General features: G+C 45.7%; 1 protein-coding gene across 8 annotated transcripts in view; it reads right to left on the bottom strand.

Annotated features, from left to right (window-relative positions):
- The window catches only part of PIP5K1A (phosphatidylinositol-4-phosphate 5-kinase type 1 alpha), a 50,813-nt gene that overhangs the window by 26,716 nt on the left and 3,953 nt on the right, over window positions 1-20,144 (bottom strand). For 2 of the 8 annotated variants that reach the window (XM_010387199.2, XM_010387197.2), the window contains exon 2: window positions 6,859-6,897. The exons of the other annotated variants lie outside the window; for them this stretch is intronic. In XM_010387199.2, coding sequence (XP_010385501.1) covers window positions 6,859-6,897 — 39 coding nt within the window. The remainder of the gene's footprint in view (window positions 1-6,858; window positions 6,898-20,144) is intronic. 8 annotated transcript variants of the gene reach the window in all.

Genomic DNA, 20,144 nt, shown 5'->3' on the forward strand with positions numbered 1-20,144 from the left:
AAACATGTAGCTCTAGGGCTGCTACACTCTTGCAAAGTACCTAGAATAAAGATGAGAAGATGTCGCTCCATGGAATTTTGGTGCCAACTGCTTAGCTATCTGCGACTGCAAAACTGGGACTAATTCCAAGAGCACGCAGAATGATGAAGCTATCAGAGTCTAAGTAATAATACTCAGACCAAGTGACAAAGAGAGGAGCAGAATCAGGACACAAGACCTACTACTCTCTTCCTTGCCTAAAGTTTTGCTCCTGTGGCACACATCAGAGATCCAACCTACCAAGGAACAGAAGAGAAAAATATCATACCTATTTTATATCCAAAAAAAAAGGAAAAAAAAATATATATATATACACACACACACACATATATATAAATATATTATTTTTTTTTCCTTTGAGACACGGTCTCACAATGTCACCCTGGCTGGAGTACAGCGGTGCAATCTCTCTGCTCACTGCAGCCCCTACCTTCTAGGCTCAAGTGATGCTCCCACCTCAGCCACCTGAGTAGTTGGGACTACAGGTGTATACCACCATGCCCAGCTGATTTTGCTTTTTTTGCTATTATTCTTTTCTGTAGATAGGAGGTCTCACTATGTTGTCCTGGCTGATCTCAAACTCCTGGATTCAAGTGATCCTCCCACCTCAGCCTCCTGAGTCGCTGGGACTATCAGCCTGCACCACTGCACCTGGCTGTTAGCCAGACAATTTTTAAAGAGAATGAGATTCATCCCTATGGATAAAACCAGAATACTGTTCAACAGAAAATGTTTTCTAGTGTCTTTGTGAAAAATACTGTAGGTATACATTATCATTTTGTAATCCATACATGATTTATATATATCATTATCATTTTGGGTAGGGAGACAGCATTAAAGTTTATTCTTCCCTAGAAGAAAATATTTTGTCTGAGAATCTTGAGACCTGCATCCCCCCATCTAAGGCAAAACTCTCGAAGGGCATTATTTGAATGTCTTTATTATCATCAGTACACACTTGGAAGTGTGGCATGTACTATAAGAGAGGAGAACCTATTACCCAAGGGTGGGTATATAGGTGATAGCTTGGCTATAAATGCTGATAGCTTGGCCATAAATGCTACAGAGAAGGTCCTAGGCCAGCTTCTCCACACTGGCTCAATTTTAATATATCTCAGCCTCAGTCCAATGCCAAATTATTCCTGCTTTTTTCTCCATCACTCAGGCATCTCCACATTCTCTCATTTCTCTTTAATGCTGACTATTAACACTAAACTGCAATGCTGATATATTTTTAGAAACGTTATTTCTCTCCTATGACCGAACAACTTATGTTTGTATAAACACTTTGGAAACTTACAAATACATCTCATTTGTCCCTCAAAAAATACTACAGGGTTTGGAAACTATTTTAATTAAGGATTTCAGAGAGAAATAACGAAATATAATGTGCGAAACCTGTTTGAGTGCTGATTAGAAAAAAGTAAACCGTAAAAAGACATTTCTGAGAAAAGAGCCTTGAGAAGAAAAGTTAAATATCAATTTTATAGATGCGACACTACTATTGTAGTTACATTATACTCTCCCATCCTCACCTCTAAAAGATTCCTTAAGTGTATTAATACGTTCTCAAGTATTTAGGAATGAAATCCCATGAGGACTGGGCTTGCTTTAAAATATTCCAGGGAGGTAGAGGTAGAAAAATGAAGTATAGATGCAAGAAGATTGGCAAAATGCTGCTATCAAAGTTAGGTGATAGGCCGGGCACAGTGGCTCACGCCTGTAATCCCAGCACTTTGGAAGGCCAAGGCAGGTGGATTACCTGAGGTCAGGAGCTCGAGACCAGAATCGCCAACATGGTGAAACCCCATCTCTACTAAAAACACAAAAAAATTGGCTGGGCAAGGTGGCAGGCGCCTGTAATCCCAAATACTTGGAGGCTGAGGCAGGAGAATCGCTTGAACCCAAGGAAAGGAGGCTGCAGTAAGCCGAGATCACACCACACCATCACACTCCCACCTGGGCGAAAGAGCAAAACCCTGTCTTTTAAAAAAAAAAAAAAAAGCTAGGTGATAAGTACATGGAAGTTCATTACACTATTCTCTCTACTTCACATGCATCTAATGATTTTATAATGTAAGTAAAGGAAAAAAATACCACAGAAGAAAATAAAACAAGTCTGGATAATCAAACTTCTTGATCTGAGCTGACTTTTTTTTAAAGAGACAGGCAAGCCAAGCACGGTGGCTCATGCCTGTAATCCCAGCACTTGGGAAGGCCAAGGCAGGCAGATAACAGGGTCAGGAGATCGAGATCATCCTGGCTAGCAAGGTGAAACCCCGTCTCTACTAAAAATACAAGAGGCCGGGCGCGGTGGCTCAAGCCTATAATCCCAGCACTTTGGGAGGCCGAGACGGGCGGATCACGAGGTCAGGAGATCGAGACCATCCTGGCTAACACGGTGAAACCCCGTCTCTACTAAAAAAACTACAAAAAACTAGCCGGGCGACGTGGCGGCGCCTGTAGTCCCAGCTACCCGGGAGGCTGAGACAGGAGAATGGCGTGAACCCGGGAGGCGGAGCTTGCAGTGAGCTGAGATCCGGCCACGGCACTCCAGCCTGGGTGACAGAGCGAGACTCCGTCTCAAAAAACAAACAAACAAACAAATAAAAATACAAGAAAGTAGCCGGGCGTGATGACACCCACCTGTAATTCTAGTTACTCAGGAGGCTGAGGCAGGAGAATCGCTTGAACCTGGGAGGCGGAGATCGCAATGAGCAGAGATCGTGCAACTGCACTCCAGCCTGGGCAACAGAGCGACACTCTGTCTCAAAAAACAAAATAAATAAAAACAGAGACAGGCATTGAGCACAGTGGCTCACATCTACAATCCCAGTACTTTGGGAGGCCAAGATGGGCGGATTAAATTGAGCCCAGGGGTTCGAGACCAGCCTGGGCAACATAGGAAGACCCCCCCCCCCATCTAGGGGAAAAAGAAAAAAAAAAAAAGGAAAGAATATGTAAAGACAGGGTTCAGCTATGTTGCCCAAGCTGGTCTTGAATGCCTGGGCTCAAGCGATCCTCCCACCTCAGCCTCCCAAAGTACTGGGATTAGAAGCATGAGCCACAACACAAGGCCTACTTTCCAATTTTGTTTCTTTGTTTTTTTTTTTTTTTTTTTTTTTTTTTTTTTTTTTTTTTTTGAGATGGAGTCTCGCTCTATGGCCCAGGCTGGAGTGCAGTGGCCGGATCTCAGCTCACTGCAAGCTCCGCCTCCCGGGTTCCCGCCATTCTCCTGCCTCAGCCTCCCGAGTAGCTGGGACTACAGGCGCCCGCCACCTCGCCCGGCTAGTTTTTTGTATTTTTTAGTAGAGACGGGGTTTCACGGTGTTAGCCAGGATGGTCTCGATCTCCTGACCTCGTGATCCACCCGTCTCGGCCTCCCAAAGTGCTGGGATTACAGGCTTGAGCCACCGCGCCCGGCCGTTTCTTTGTTTTTTTTAAGATGGAGTTTCACTCTTGTCGCCCAGACTGGAGTGCAATGGTGCAATCTCAGCTCACCACAACCTCCGCCTCCCAGATTCAAGCGATTCTCCTGCCTCAGCCTCCTGAGTAGCTGGGATTACAGTCATGTACCACAATGCCCGGCTAATTTTTTTGGTATTTTTTGTAGAGATGGGGTTTCACCATGTCGGTCAGGCTGGTCTTGAACTCCTGACTGCAAGTGATCTGCCCGCCTCGGCCTCCCAGAATGCTGGGATTACAGGCGTGAGCCACTGCACTCAGCCCTTCTTTTTTTTTTGAGATGAGAGTCTTGCTCTGTCATCCAGGCTGGAGTGCATTGGTGTGATCTCAGCTCACTGAAACCTCCTGGGCTCAAGTGATTCTCCTGTCTCGGCCTCCCAAGTAGCTGAGATTACGGGTGTGCACCACCACACCCGGCTAATTTTTGTATTTTTAGTAGAGATGGGTTTTGCCATGTTGGCCAGCCTGGTCTCGAACTCCTGACCTCAAGTGATCTACCCACCTCAGCCTCCCAAAGTGCTGGGATTACAGGCTTGAGCCATTGTGCCTAGCCTACTTTCCAATTTTCAAGCTAAAACCACTTATTACAAGTCAGTAACTACTTATATTAGAACAAAATCATTCAGAAAGAGATTGTTAGTCTTTTAGCCTAATCCCTTTCATTATAAAAACACAGAGGAAGAGGTTAAGGAATAGGCTCAAAATCAAAGCATAGGCAGTGATAAGAGCCAAAACTAGAACACACATTCATGATCCCTAATTCAAAACTTTCTTCTGAATCATCTTTGGCTTTTTTTGTTAGAGTCTCACTCTGGTGCCAGGCTGGAGTGCAGCAGCACGATCTCAGCTCACTGTGACCTCCACCTCCCAGGTTCAAGCGATTCTCCTGCCTCAGCCTTACAAGTAGCTGGGACTACAGGTGCGCACCACCACGCCCAGCTAATTTTTGTATTTTCAGTCGAGACGGGATTTCACCATATTGGCCAGGATGATCTAGATCTCTTGACCTTGTGATCCACCCGCCTTGACGTCCCAAAGTGCTGGGATTACAGGTGTGAGCCACTGAGCCCGGCCTCATCTTTGGTTTTTAATTTCCTGGCCGCCTAGAAAGCAGCTGGAATAATAAAGCACCAATGGAACTAGAATGCTCTAACAAACTAAATAAATCTCAGATTTGCTAATGGACAACATGAACACATATATATCATAGCACTGCACTCGAGGTACCCCTTCCTTTTCCTTGAGACAAGGAAATGTTTCATGTTCACTGATAGGATTAAGAGTATAGTTGTCCTCCTTCAGGTCCTCTCAAGGAAATTAACAACACTGTTCCTCTAGCAACATTCATCAACATCATTTGCAAAAAGAATATAAAAGTACCTTTCTTTCACTGAGATTACCTTTGTTCTGAATTAGGCAATGCCAGTATTCTAGAGGAGCAGAAACTTTCGAGTCTGATACTTGAAAGTGCAGTTTCACAGTTTTATAGATGTTAAGGTCCTCAGTAGCATAGAAAATACCTTTTTGACTGTGTAACAAGACATTAACAATTTTAACACTGCCAGGCGCGGTGGCTCACGCCTGTAATCCCACCATTTGGGGAGGCCAAAGTGGGCAGTGGATCACCTGAGGCCAAGAATTCAAGACCAGCCTGGCCAACATGCTGAAACCTCATCTCTATAAAGAAACACAAAAATTAGCCAGACGTGGTGGCATGTGTCTGTAATCCCAGCTACTTGCAAGTCTGGGGCAGGAGAATCGCTTGAACCCAGGAGGTGGAGGTTGCAGTGAGCTAAGATCATGACACTGCACTCCAGCCTGGGCAACAGAGCAAGACTCCATCTCAAAAAAAAAAAAAAAAAAAAAGAAGAAGAAAAAGAGAAAGAAAAGATAATTAGCTGGACATGGTGGTAAACATCTGTAGCCCCAGCTACTTGCGAGGTTGAGGTGGGAAGATGGCTTGGGCCTGGGAGGTCAAGGCTGCAGTGAGCTATGATTGTGCCACTGCACTCCAGCTTGGGTGACAGAATAAGACCCTGTCTCAAAATACATAAATAAATTAATACATTAATAAAATCAAAATGCTTCTGAAAGAATGAACAATAATTCCACCTACTGTACACAAAGGAGCTCAGAATTTTGTTGATTTAGGAAGGCTAAAGTCAGAAGGAGAAGTTCCCTTCTGTACTACCCTCTCCTTCAACCCAAGGACTCTTGGTTCAGACAGTAACAACATATATTTAACCCGGTTTTAAGTAAAGTTAGTTCACACACAGACTTTCAAATTAGTGAGGGGAGCAGCAGCACAGTGGGTAGGAATGCAGGCTCTGAAATCAGAACACCTGAAAATCTATAGCCCAGGGAAAACAAAACAAACAAAAAAAAAAAGAAGAAGAAACAAAAAGAAATCAGAACACCTAGGTTTGCTAGGTTTGAATACTAGATTTAACATTTACAGCTGCGCACAATGGCTCAAGCCTGTAATCCCAGCACTTTGGGAGGCCTAGTGGGTGAGTCGCTTGAGGCCAAGAGTTCAAGACCAGCCTGGCCAACATGGAGAAATCCCGCTCTGCCAAAAATTAGCTGGGCATGGTGGCACTCACCTGTAGTCACAGCTACTCTGGAAGCTAAGGCACAAGAATTGCTTGAACCCAGGAAGCAGAGGTCGCAGTAAGCTGAGATCACAGCACTGCACTCTAGCCCGGGTGACGGAGCAAAATGTCTCAAAAAAAAAAAAAAAAAAAACATTTACTAAGTAGGTAACCTTGGGTAGGTTGGTTAAAATTTCTCTAGAGCAGACTGGCTACCTTATCTATAAAATGTGGAAGAAACAACATGTACCTCATAAGGTTGTTATGAGAATTAAACAAGTTACATATAGGCTTAATCTATAATAAATGCTCTACTTAATTTACAATAAATGCCTATAAATCCTAGCAATTATTATCACTGTGAATTATGAAATACCATCTACAGAACAGGAATGGTCAGGGGAAATGAGAGGTACAACAGAAAGAGAAAAGGAAAAGAGTTGAGACAGGTTTACTGAAACAAAAGGAAATGAACATGAAGTTACAGGAAAATTTCAAGGGAGAGAAAAGGTAGTCACTGATTCATAATATACTGAAGAATTCTAAGAAAAGATACTTCCAGGTGAGGATAACATCTTTTTTGGAGAGGGCAGTGAGATATGGGAGCTAGAGTCAAATAATGCTTGTAAGGCATCCACAGCCTTCTTAGAAGACCATGAACTACCACTCCAAGAAGTCTGCAAATGTTATGGGGAAGAGGAGTTGGCTGCTAGTTACTGTAAGGAGCTCATGCTTCTTTAGCACAGATACACATCAAATCTACCTCTCTTATGGCTGACCCCACAGCACAGAAAGTTGAAACCTAATGAGGAAAAACAGAAAGTTATCACTTACTCCTGGGGTTCTACTTGCTTAAAGCATAAGCATACATGTTTTTAAAACTCTAAAGTTTAAAATTATGAACTGGACCTGGTCAGATTCCTAGCAACATACTGTGAAATGTGGAATGATTTTTTTGTAATTCTAGGAAAATGTTCAAAAAACGGCAGAAGGAGAAGCCTCTGACACAAAAATTCTAGGAGTAGTCACAAAACTTGTACTTCAAGTCATTTCACTCTGGAGTGAATTCAAACAGCAAAACATTTCAGGTATAAGGTTCCTCTGCAGCCAGACTCTTACCTTTTAAAAAAGAATGCCGGGCGCAGTGGCTCACACCTGTAATCCCAGCACTTTGGGAGGCCAGGAGATCACCTGAGGTCAAGAGTTCACAAGACCAGCCTCCTGGTCAACATGGTGAAAACCCGTCTCAGGCCGGGCGCGGTGGCTCAAGCCTGTAATCCCAGCACTTTGGGAGGCCGAGACGGGCGGATCATGAGGTCAGGAGATCGAGACCATCCTGGCTAATACGGTGAAACCCCGTCTCTACTAAAAAATACAAAAAACTAGCCGGGCGACCAGGCGGGCGCCTGTAGTCCCAGCTACTCGGGAGGCTGAGACAGGAGAATGGCGTGAACCCGGGAGGCGGAGCTTGCAGTGAGCTGAGAGCCGGCCACTGCACTCCAGCCTGGGCGGCAGAGCCAGACTCCGTCTCAAAAAAAAAAACAAAACAAAAAACAAATCATTATGGACAATCTGACCAAGAAGTACCAAGTTATCCTAAGTAATTAGTGAAGCCAACAAAGATGTATATACAAGGATATACATTACAAGGATATACAAGGATTAGAGCAGTGTATATATAACTAGAATTGCACAGATTCCATTACTGCAAAGAATCTAAATGAACAATAGGGAACATAATATATATCATGGTGCAGTCATAAAATGGAACACTATATAACCATTATTTTTACATATATTTATGGATGCCAATATATTGAGCGGAAAAAAATTATATAGCATAATACAAATTTTTATAAAACATTTATCTACAAATTCACATGTATTTATACACACAGAAAAGGTGCACAAGGTTACATACCAAAATGTTAAAAGATGACCATTTCCTGATAGTGGAAATAGGCTTATTTTATAACTTTAAATTTATATTTTTCCTTACCTATATAAACTACACAAATATTTTAATGTGTATATTACATAATTTAACAAAGAAAAGGAATGGCTTTACTATCATTTTCTTTGCTTAATAACCCATTTTTCCCAGTAAACCACTACTCAACAGACCCACACATACAAACCACCACACTCCCCACACATACATTAACTCAAGCTCATTACAATCATATTATGCTATTGTAAAGATAAGGAACAAGAAAAAATATGAAAAGAAAATGCCAGAAATGTTGCTAATGATTCTAAGCTAAAAATAAGTCTTATGTTCTCATATCCTCTTTCTCAACTACACATTACTTTCAGATGCCTATACAACCTGAAACATACCTGTATCAGCACATATAAGAGATTCTTTCTTAAAAAGGGAACCATATCCCTCAAACATCAACAGTCTCCTATAAAACAGGGATTCCCAATTTCAGCATATCTCCTGGATGCCAAGACTTCAAAAATATGAAAGAACTAGCTTCTAAATTATGAAAATAAGCTAGGAAATCATTTTTTTTCTTTTTTTTTTTGAGACGGAGTCTTGCTCTGTCGCCCGGGCTGGAGTGCAGTGGCCGGATCTCAGCTCACTGCAAGCTCCGCCTCCCGGGTTTCCGCCATTCTCCTGCCTCAGCCTCCGGAGTAGCTGTGACTACAGGCGCCCGCCACCTCGCCCGGCTAGTTTTTTTGTATTTTTAGTAGAGACGGGGTTTCACCGTGTTAGTCCGGATGGTCTCGATCTCCTGACCTCGTGATCCGCCCGTCTTGGCCTCCCAAAGTGCTGGGATTACAGGCTTGAGCCACCGCGCCCAGCCAGGAAATCATTAATGTTACTAAAATAATTCCAGAACAGCAGAACCAGTCAAGTCAAAAGCCAAAGTGAAAACAACCTAGTCAATTCCTGCTAAATACAATGTCCAGGCTACTCCGGACACATTGCCTATAAGGTAGCCCTGCTCCACAAGGAGCACTACCACAAAAAAATACAAATTTTATTTTATTTTATTTTATTTATTTATTTTTTTTTTTTTGAGACGGAGTCTTGCTCTGTCGCCCAGGCTGGAGTGCAGTGGCCGGATCTCAGCTCACTGCAAGCTCCGCCTCCCGGGTTCTCGCCATTCTCCCGCCTCAGCCTCCTGAGTAGCTGGGACCACAGGCGCCCGCCACCTCGCCCGGCTAGTTTTTTCTGTTTGTATTTTTAGTAGAGACGGGGTTTCACCATGTTAGCCAGGATGGTCTCGATCTCCTGACCTCGTGATCCGCCCGTCTCTGCCTCCCAAAGTGCTGGGATTACAGGCTTGAGCCACCGCGCCCGGCCACAAATTTTATTTTTTTAAAAAAAGCAGGCCGGCCGGGCGCGGTGGCTCAAGCCTGTAATCCCAGCACTTTGGGAGGCAGAGACGGGCGGATCACGAGGTCAGGAGATCGAGACCATCCTGGCTAACATGGTGAAACCCCGTCTCTACTAAAAATAGAAAAAACTAGCCGGGCGAGGTGGCGGGCGCCTGTAGTCCCAGCTACTCAGGAGGCTGAGGCAGGAGAATGGCGTGAACCCGGGAGGCGGAGCTTGCAGTGAGCCGAGATTGCGCCACTGCACTCCAGTCTGGGCGACAGAGCGAGACTCCGCCTCAAAAAAAAAAAAAAAAAAGCAGGCCGGGCGCGGTGGCTCACACCTGTAATCCCAGCACTTTGGGAGGCGGAAGCGGGTGGATCACGAGGTCATGAGATCCAGACCATCTTGGGTAACATGGTGAAACCCCGTCTCTACTAAAAAAAAAAAAAAAAAATAGCCGGGCATGGTGGCGGGCGCCTGTAGTCCCAGCTACTTGGGAGGCTGAGGCAGGAGAATGGCGGGAACCCGGGAGGCAGGGCTTGCAGTGAGCTGAGATCCACCACTGCACTCCAGCCTGGGCCACAGAGCCAGACTCCGTCTCAAAAAAAAAGGCAAAGTCAGCTGGGCCCGGTGGCTCATGCCTGTAATCCCAGCACTTTGGGAGGCCGAAGCAGGCAGATCACAAAGTCAGGAGATCGAGACCATCCTGGCTAACACGGTGAAACCCCGTCTCTACTAAAAACAAAAAATTAGCCAGGTGTGGGAGCAGAAAAAGATATTTTGTTCACGTTATCTCTTTTTTTTCTTTTTTCTCTCTCTCTTTTTTTTTTTTTTTTTTTTGAGATGCAGTCTAACTCTGTCGCCCAGGCTGGAGCACAGTGGCATGATCTCAGCTCGCTGCAGGCTCCGCCTCCCGGGTTCACGCCATTCCCCCGCCTCAGCCTCCGGAGTAGCTGGGACTACAGGCGCCCGCCACCACGCCCGGCTAATTTTTTTTAAAATTTTTTTACTTTTAGTAGAGATGGGGTTTCACCATGTTAACAGGATGGTCTCGATCTCCTGACCTCATGATCTGCAGGCTTCGTCCTCCCAAAGTGCTGGGATTACACCGTGCCCAGCCTTTTTTTCTTTTTTTCTTTATTGAGACAGAGTCTTGCTCTGTCGCCCAGGCTGCAGTGCAGTGGGGCGATCTTAGCTCACTGCAAGCTCCGCCTCCCACGTTCACACCAATCTCGCACCTCAGCCTCCCGAGTAGCTGGGAGTAGCTGGGACTACAGGCGCCTGCCACCACCCACACCCTGCGGAGACGGGGTTTCACCGTGTTAGCCAGGATGGTCTCGATCTCCTGACCTCATGATGTGCCCGCCTCAGCCTCCCAAAGTGCTGGGATTACAGGCGTGAGCCACTGGGCCTGGCCAACAAAATATCTTTTTAAGTTTTTTTGGGATTTTTTGGTCTTGAGACAAAGTCTCACTCTGTCACCCAGGCTGGAGGGCAGTGGTAGGAACACAGCTTACTGCAGCCTCAACTTCTCAGGTTCAAGTGATTCTCCCCTCAGATTCCAGAGTAGCTGGGACTACAGGCACACACCACCATGCCCAGCTAATTTTTATATTTTTTGTAGAGACAGGGTTTTACTGTGTTACCCAGGCTGGTTTCACACTCCTGAGCTCAAGCAATCTGCCTGCCTCAGCCCCCCAAAGTGCTGGGACTACAGGTATAAACCACTGTGCTCAGCCAAATAGTTCTGAAATGAGTTCCCCTTACCCTAGTGTGTGGAACAAAACAGAGTTGGCCTTAATAGCACAGCCTCTCCCTGCACTTTCAGAGCAGAAGCATTTCTGTCAGAGATGCAATGACATCATCTACTGATGAGAAACCAACAAGCAGTGTGTGACTGACTTTAATGTTTGAAATACACATATAATTTGGGGACGCTAGAGGCTAGCCGGATATGCATTCCTCAGACAACTGGAGTGTTGCCCAAACAGGTCATAGGGAAACAATCCCTAAGGTCCAATTTAATTACCTACCAACACTACTACATAAATATGTCAATAAGGCCGGGCACAGTGGCTCATGACTGTAATCCCAGCACTTTGGGAGGCAGAGGCGGATAGATCATCTGAGGTCAGGAGTTCGAAACCAGCTTAGTCAACATGGCGAAACCCATCTCTACTAAACTACAAAAAAATTAGCCAGGCATGGTGGCACATGCCTGTAATCCCGACTATTTGGAAGGCTGAGGCAGGAAAATCATTTGAACCCAGGAGACAGGAGGTACGCAGTGAGCCCAGATCGTGCCACTACACTCCAGCCTGGGCAACAGAGCAAGCCTCCATCTCAAAAAATAGATATGTATGTCAATAGTTCCTACATAGAGCACAAAAAGATAAGCAGCTTTTTTGGAATTAAAATGCTAACTCTCAATGAACTCTTGGTTGATAAAGATGGAGAGCTACACCAAGCAGGGTGACTCATGCCTGTAATTCCAGCACTTTGGGAGGCTGAGGCAGGAGGATCGCTTTAGGCCAGGAGTTTGAGATCAGACTGGGCAATATGGTGAGACTATCTCCGCTTAAAAAAAAAAAAAAAAAAAATAGCAGTGTGGTGGCCCATGCCTGTAATCCTGAGTAGGCTGAGGTGGGAGGATCACTTGAGCTAGGAGTTTGAGGCTACAGTGAGCTATCATCATGCCATTGTACACCACCCTGGGTGACAGAGTGAGATCCAGTCTCGAGAAAAAAAAAAGCGGGGTAGGGGCCAGAAGCAGTGGCTCACACCTGTAATCCCAGCACTTTGGGAGGTGGAAGCAGGCAGATCACCTGAGGTCAGGAGTTCAAGACCAACCTGGCTAACATGGCAAAACCCCATCTCTACTAAAAATACAAAAACTAGCCAGACATGGTGGCAGACGCCCATAATCCCAGCTACTTGGGAGGCAGAGGCACAAGAATCTCCTGAATTCAGGATGCAGAGATTGCAGTGAGCTGAGATCACGCCACTGCACATCAATCAGCCTGGGCAACAGAGCAAGACTCCATCTCAGAAAAAAGAAAGAAAAAAAAATGCAGGCCAGTTGCGGTGGCTCACGCCTGTAACTCCAGCACTTTGGAAGGCTGAGGCAGGCAGATCACAAGGTTAGGAGTTCAAGACCAGCCTGCCCAACATGGTGAAACCTTGTTTCTACTAATAATACAGGCTGGGCATGGTGGTTCATGCCTGTAATCCCAGCACTTTGGGAGGCTGAGGTGGGTGGATCACCTGAGGTCAGGAGTTCGAGACCAGCCTGACCAACATGGAGAAACCCCGTCTCTACCAAAAATACAAAATTAGCCAGGCATGGTGGTGCATACCTGTAATCCCAGCTATTCAGGAGGCTGAGGCAGGAGAATCACTTGAACCTGGGAGGCAGAGGTTGCGGTGAGCTGAGATCATGCCATTGCACTCCAGCCTAGGCAACAAGAGCAAAACTCCATCTCGAAAAAAAAAAAAAAATTAGCCAGGCATGGTGGTGTGTGCCTGTAATCCCAGCTACTAGAAAGGCTGAGGCAGAATTACTTGAACCCAGGAGGCAGAGGCTGCAGTGAGATGGGATCATGCCACTGCACTCCAGCCTGGGCAACAGAGCAAGACTTTGTGTTGGGCTGGGGGAAAAGAAAGCAAAACCCCTTACAACATAATAGAACAAAAACAAAATCTACCCAGTCATTTGCTGGACTATCTGAGGCAATCTCTCTGGTCCTAGTTAACTTGCAATACTGAAAGACACTCTATACGCCTGCAGGTGGGAGACACAAATTATTCTTCAATTGAAAATACTCTCGAAATGTCAACCTGCCTCCTGAGAAGTACTGCTGGACACACAGCTCTAAGGAAGTGTGCTTAAAAAAAAAAGTGTACCATCACAACATCCTCAATAATGACTGGATCAAGCCAATTAAAACCAAGTCAGCCGGGCGTGGTGGCTCACACCTGTAATCTCAGCACTCTGGGAGGCCGAGGCGGGCAGATCACGAGGTCAAGAGTTCGAGACCAGCCTGGACAACATGGTGAAACCCCGTCTCTACTAAAAATACAAAAATTAGCCGGGCATGGTGGTATGTGCCTGTTATCCCAGATACTCAGGAGGCTGAGACAGGGGAATCTCTTGAAAGCGGGAGATGGAGCTTGCAGTGAGCCAAGACTGTACCACTGCACTCCAGCCTAGGAGACACAGTGAGACTCCATCTCAAAAAAAAAAAAAAAAAAAAAAAAGAAGAAGAAGAAGAAAACCAAGACACATCTCAGAGAAAAGCTAAATTCTGTTTCTTAGCTGGTGTAAATTTTTCCTAAGCCTCCTCTAGGAAAGAGTCAGAAGTGCAAGGATGCGCTTAGAAACAAAAGCTTAAAAGCAATTTGATCTACCAGTCCTGGGGTCACCTCAGCTAATAGCCAACTAAAAGCAGTGTATCAAAGAATGAGCCGGCCAGGCACGGTGGCTCACACCTGTAATCCCAGCACTTTGGGAGGCTGAAGCAGGTGGATCACCTGAAGTCAGGAGTTCAAGAAGAGCCTGACCCAACATGGAGAAACCCCATCTCTATTAAAAATACAAAAATTAGCCAGCCATGGTGGCGCGTGCCTATAATCCCAGCTACTAGGGAGGCAGGAGAATCACTTGAACTCAGGAGGAGGAGGATGCAGTGAGCCAAGATCGAACCACTGCACTCCAGACTGGGCAACAAGAGTGAAATTCTGTCTCAAAAAAAAAAAAAAAAAAAGATTAATCTTGATGGCCTGGCACGGTGCCTTATGCCTGTAATCAACCCAGCACTTTGGGAGGCTGAGGCAGGTGGATTACAAGGTCAGGAGTTCGAGACCAGCCTGGCCAACATGGTGAAACCCTGTCTCTACTAAAAATACAAAAAGTAGCCAGGCGTGGTGGTGTGCGCCTGTAATCCCAGCTACTCGGGAGGCTGAGGCAGCAGAATCACTTGAACCCGGGAGATGGAGGTCGCAGTGAGCTGAGATCACGCCACTGCACTCCAGCCTGAGGGACAGAGCAAGACTCCACCTCAAAAAAAAAAAAAAAAAAATCTTGGTAACATATAGCCTTTATGCAACATCTTTACCTCAGTTTCCCAATTTGGAAAATGAGGTGGTTAAATTAAAATAACTCTACATTTCCCTCTAGTCAACTTTTGCTTCTAGTCCTACAAAACAAGTTTCACGGTTCTCAGACCTCAAATATGTATCCCTTGGCACAAAAACGTTCTTTGAAATTATGAAAAAAATCCAAGTCCTTCTTTAAAAGACTTGGGTTTCCTGAATAAGCTACCCATGGCCAAGAGGCACCTGAAATTTTTGGCAGATAGCCACCTACCAATTCTATTTCCAAATCTGGTTCTATCTATCTTGAAAAAGCAATGAATTTTGCTGGGCTAACATCAACATATTTGGCTGGGCGTGGTGGCTCAAGCTTGTAATCCCAGCACTTTGAGAGGCCGAGATGGGCGGATGACAAGGTCAGGAGATCGAGACCAGCCTGGCTAACATGGTGAAACCCCGTCACTACTAAAAAAAAATACAAAAAAATAGCTGGGCGAGGTAGCGGGCACCTGTAGTCCCAGCTACTCGGGAGGCGGAGCTTGCAGTGAGCTGAGATCCGGCCACTGCACTGCAGCCTGGGCCACACAGCGAGACTCTGTCTCAAAAAAAAAAAAAAGAACGTATTTCAGACTAGGCACGGTGGCTCACGCTTGTAATCCCAGCACTTTGGGAGGCCAAGATGGGCAGATCACTTGTGGTCAGGAGTTAAAGACCAGCCTGGCCTACATGGTGAAACCTCGTGTCTACTAAAAATACAAAAATTAGGTAGGCATGTTGGCATGTACCTGTAATCCCAGCTACTAGGGAGGCTGAGACAGGAGAATCGCTTGAACCCAGGAGGCAAAGGTTGCAGTGAGGGTCGCCTGAGGTCAGAAGTTCAAGACCAGCCTGGCCAACATGGTGAAACCCCGTTTCTACTAAAAATACAAAAATAGCTGGCATGGTGGCTCACGCCTATAATCCCAGCACTTTGGGAGGCTGAGGTGGGCGGATCACCTTAGGTCAGGAGTTCAAGACCAGCCTGGCCAACATGGTGAAACCCCGTCTCTACTAAAAATACAAAAATTAGCTAGATGTTGTGGCACGTGCTTGTATCCCCAGCTACTTGGGAGGCTAAGGCTGGTGAATCACTTCAACCCAGGAGGTGGAGGTTGCAGAGAGCTGAGATCCCGCCTCTGCACTCCAGCCTGGGCAAAAGAGCAAAACTCCATCTTGAAAAAAAAAAAGGGTTAATATACTCTAATTAAATATCCTAAAAACAAACAAACAAGAACAAAAAGCCCTCTTTCCATCTCCTCCCGCCAACTTCCTTTGCTCACCTCCCCTTTGCCCACCCCCAACCAACATCTCAAATCTTTTCGGATAGCTTATTCTGGATTACTTCCATATTGCTCAGTTAAGTATACAAGGTAAATAATAAGAATATGCTGAACTCCCTACAACAGACCTAACTTCCTCTCTTTTTGCCAATGTCTTCCTCAGATTCCAACAGAGAGACTTTTCAGGAATTAGATATTTGTAAATTAATACATACTGAATACAACTATTACAAATAAACAGACTGAAATTTCACAAGAAGATAAAGAAAAATGGAGACAGTTTAACAAGATGGAGCAGTTGAGGGAAAAAAGTTCACTTCAAATAGAAAACAGTAACGGAATAAAAGTTTATAAGAGATATGAACAAAACAGGATAAACATGTGGAAATTAAACACTCTATTTAGATGGAAAAGGGCAGAGAAGTGAGGTGCAATAGGGGAAACGGGCTTCTTAGGGTTTCCTCTAGGAAACACCATCGGTGGTGTTTCATTCAGTCTCTCTGGGCTGGGTCTGGAGCTCAGAAAAACAAAGATTCCCTCTCTACCTGGCCATCAGGAAAGAGTATATTCTTGAAGTATACTTTTGTCCTTGATCAAGGAAACCCAGCAAAAAAAAAAGAATAGGGAAAAATAAACTGATTAACTTTCGTTTCCTTGTTCCCTTTTTTTCTGAGACAGAGTCTTGCTCTGTTGTCCTGGCTGGAGTGCAGTAGTGCAATCTAAGCTCACTGCAACCTCCGCCTCCTGAGTTCAAGTGATTCTCTTGACTCAGCCTCCCTAGTACCTGGGATTACACGAGCACACCACCATACCCCACTAATTTTTGTAATTTTTGTAGAGACAGGGTTTCGCCAAGCTGGTCTGGAACTCCTGACCTCAGGTGATCCACCTGCCTTGGCCTCCCAAAGTGCTGGCATTACAGGCATGAGTCACCACGCCCGGTTCTTTTTTTTTTTTTTTTTTTTTTTTTGAGACAGAGTCTGGCTCTGTCGCCCAGGCTGGAGTACGGTGGCCGGATCTCAGCTCACTGCAAGCTCCGCCTCCCGGGTTTACGCCATTCTCCTGCCTCAGCCTCCCAAGTAGCTGGGACTACAGGTGCCCTGCCTCGTCGCCCGGCTAGTTTTTTGTATTCTTTAGTAGAGACGGGGTTTCACCGTATTAGCCAGGGTGGTCTCGATCTCCTGACCTTGTGATCCGCCCGTCTCGGCCTCCCAAAGTGCTGGGATTACAGGCTTGAGCCACCTCGCCCGGCCACGCCCGGCTCTTGTTCCCTTCTTTATGTCAAGTAAGAATATTCCAGGCCGGGTGCGGTGGCTCAAACCTGTAATCCCAGCTCTTTGGGAGGCCGAGACGGGCGGATCACGAGGTCAGGAGATCGAGACCATCCTGGCTAACACGGTGAAACCCCGTCTCTACTAAAAATACAAAAAACTAGCCGGGCGAGGTGGCGGGCGTCTGTAGTCCCAGCTACTCGGGAGGCTGAGGCAGGAGAATGGCGTAAACCTGGGAGGTGGAGCTTGCAGTGAGCTGAGCCCCGGCCACTGCACTCCAGCCTGGGCGACAAAGCGAGACTCCGTCTCAAAAAAAAAAAAAAAAAAGAATACTCCAAAGTTCTAGGAGAGAGGCTGGGCAGTGGCTCACGTCTGTAATCTCAGAACTTTGGGAGGCTGAGGCAGGAGGATCGCTTGAGGCCAGGAGTTCAAGGCCAGCCTGGCCAACATGGGAAAACCCTCTCTACTAAAAATACGAAAATTTTCTGGGCGTAGTGGCGTATGCCTGTGATCCTAGTGACCCAGGAGGCTGAGGCAGGAGAATCGCTTGAACCTGGGAGGCGAGGGCTGCAGTGAGCCAAGATCACACCACTGCTCTACGCTGGTCTATAGCCTGGGCGACAGAGCAAGACTCTGTTTCAAAAAAATAAATAAAATTATAGGAGAGAACAATTTAAAGGATAAAATTACCACCTTCCCTCTCCCCAGTTTGCTGGCTGTCCTGGTATTATCTCTGTTGTTCACTTCAAAGGCTATAGTTTCCACTTTATTATCAAAGAAAAACAGGCAAATAAAATATTTAATAGCTATTAGGTAGCATATATTTGAGCAAAGGTATTAATCAGAAGAGTTTTTTTGTTTGTTTTTTTTTTTTTGAGACGGAGTCTCGCTCTGCCGCCCAGGCTGGAGTGCAGTGGCCAGATCTCAGCTCACTGCAAGCTCCGCCTCCCGGGTTTACGCCATTCTCCTGCCTCAGCCTCCGGAGTAGCTGGGACTACAGGCACCCGCCACCTTGCCCAGCTAGTTTTTTGTATTTTTTTTTAGTAGAGACAGGGTTTCACCGTGTTAGCCAGGATGGTCTCAATCTCCTGACCTCGTGATCCGCCCGCCTCGGCCTCCCAAAATGCTGGGATTACAGGCTTGAGCCACCGCGCCCGGCCTAATCAGAAGAGTTTTAAATCAACCTAAAAAAGTCCACCAACATTAACAAGCAAAACATACAATTCTGATATTCAACACTAACATGTAAGTACACATTATCAATATCAGAAACTGGATACCTATTAGACTAGTTAATTATACTTGACAATGGGCTTCAGCAGTCATGGCAGAAATAAATCGATCAGAAGCAATGACATTCTGATACCAGTTTTCTGGCAGAATATACCAAGGTGACAAAAGGAAAAAGGGGTGGAGGATGTCAAAATCCCTATAAAGAGTAAACAGAAAAACACCTCCCTACTTATAAAACATCAACCAAAATGGCACCTGGTGATATTCTGACATTGTGTCCTATGTTTACATTTCTAAATTTCAGTTTCTCATTCAACATGATCTAAACTGCTTTACTTTTCACTGAGAGGAAGAATTGGGAAAGAAATCAGCCCACAAATGGCTTACACTGTACACAAAAGAACACAGATCAAAAAAACATCAACAGTCTGGGAATGGTGGCTCACGCCTGTAATCCTAGCACTTTGGGAGGCTGAGGTGGGTGGATCACTTGAGCTCAGGAGTTCCAGACCAGCCTGGCCAACGTGGTCAAAGCCCGTCTCTACTAAAAATACAAAAAGAAAATTAGCCAGGCGTGGTGGTGGGTGCCTATAATCCCAGCTACTTGGGAGGCTGAGCCTGGAGAATCGCTTGAACCCGGCAGGCAGAGGTTGCAGTAAGCCAAGATCACGCCATTGCACTCCAACCAAGGCAACAAGAGCAAAACTCCATGTCAAAAAAAAAAAAAAAAAAAGATCAACAAGAACCCCTACTACTGGAGTTAACAGATTACAGCAGGTTACAGGTAGGGCTCTGCTGGGAAGAACAAAGCAATCAGAATCATGGGCTGATGAAGCTGTCCCTACTATAAAAGTCCAAAGCAAAAATGCTCCAATCCTGTATCCTCTGGATTTCCCTGAGCAGTTAAGGGGGAGAAAAAGTCAGGTAAGCAGCTGTAAAGTTATGTCTAAATCACTTGTGCACATAAAGTCATATAGGTGAGCGATGACCATTTAAAAAATGTTCTAGTCTGAAGCAAAAGGAACTACAGCTCATGATTATCTAGGGTTTCAAGTGCTTTTCTTTTTTCTCTTTTTTTTTTTGAGACGGAGTCTCACTCTGCCTCCAGGATGGAGTACAGTGGCGCAATCTCAGCTCACTGCAACCTCCACCTCCTGGGTTCAAGCAATTCTCCTGCCTCAGCCTTCTGAGTAGCTGGGATTACAGGCACCTGCCACCACACCCAGCTAATTTTTGTATTTTTAGTAGGGAGGGTTTCACCACGTTGGCCAGGCTGGTCTCAAACTCCTGATCTCAGGTGATCCGCCCGCCTTGGCCTCCCGAAGTGCTGGGATTATAGGTGTGAGCCACCGTACCCATCCTCAAGTGCTTTTCCTTAAGGAAGTCACACATGATTTCACTCCACAACTCTTATTTCATAGAAGCAGTGTATACCTTAGTATCCTATCCCTTCTAACCCAACCACTAACTTCAAATCAAGCCTCCAAGACAGAAATTCTTTACTCTCCTCATGGTGGTTTAAAAAGGGCAAAAAGCACCGCCAGGGGCGGCGGCTAAAGCCTATACCCCAGCACTTTGCGAGGCCAAGGTGAGAGGATAACCTGAGGTCAGGAGTTCGAGACCAGCCTGATTAACATGGTGAAACCCCAACTCTACTAGAATACAAAAATTAGCCGGACGTCATGGCGGGTGCCTGTAATCTCAGTTACTTGGGAAGCTGAGGCGGGAGAATCGCTTGAACTCAGGAGGCTGAGGCTGCAGTGAGCCAAGATTGCCCCACTGCACTCCAGCCTGGGCGAGAAAG

This window comes from Rhinopithecus roxellana, chromosome 8 (genome assembly GCF_007565055.1).
Source record: "Rhinopithecus roxellana isolate Shanxi Qingling chromosome 8, ASM756505v1, whole genome shotgun sequence".
NCBI lineage: Eukaryota > Metazoa > Chordata > Mammalia > Primates > Cercopithecidae > Rhinopithecus > Rhinopithecus roxellana.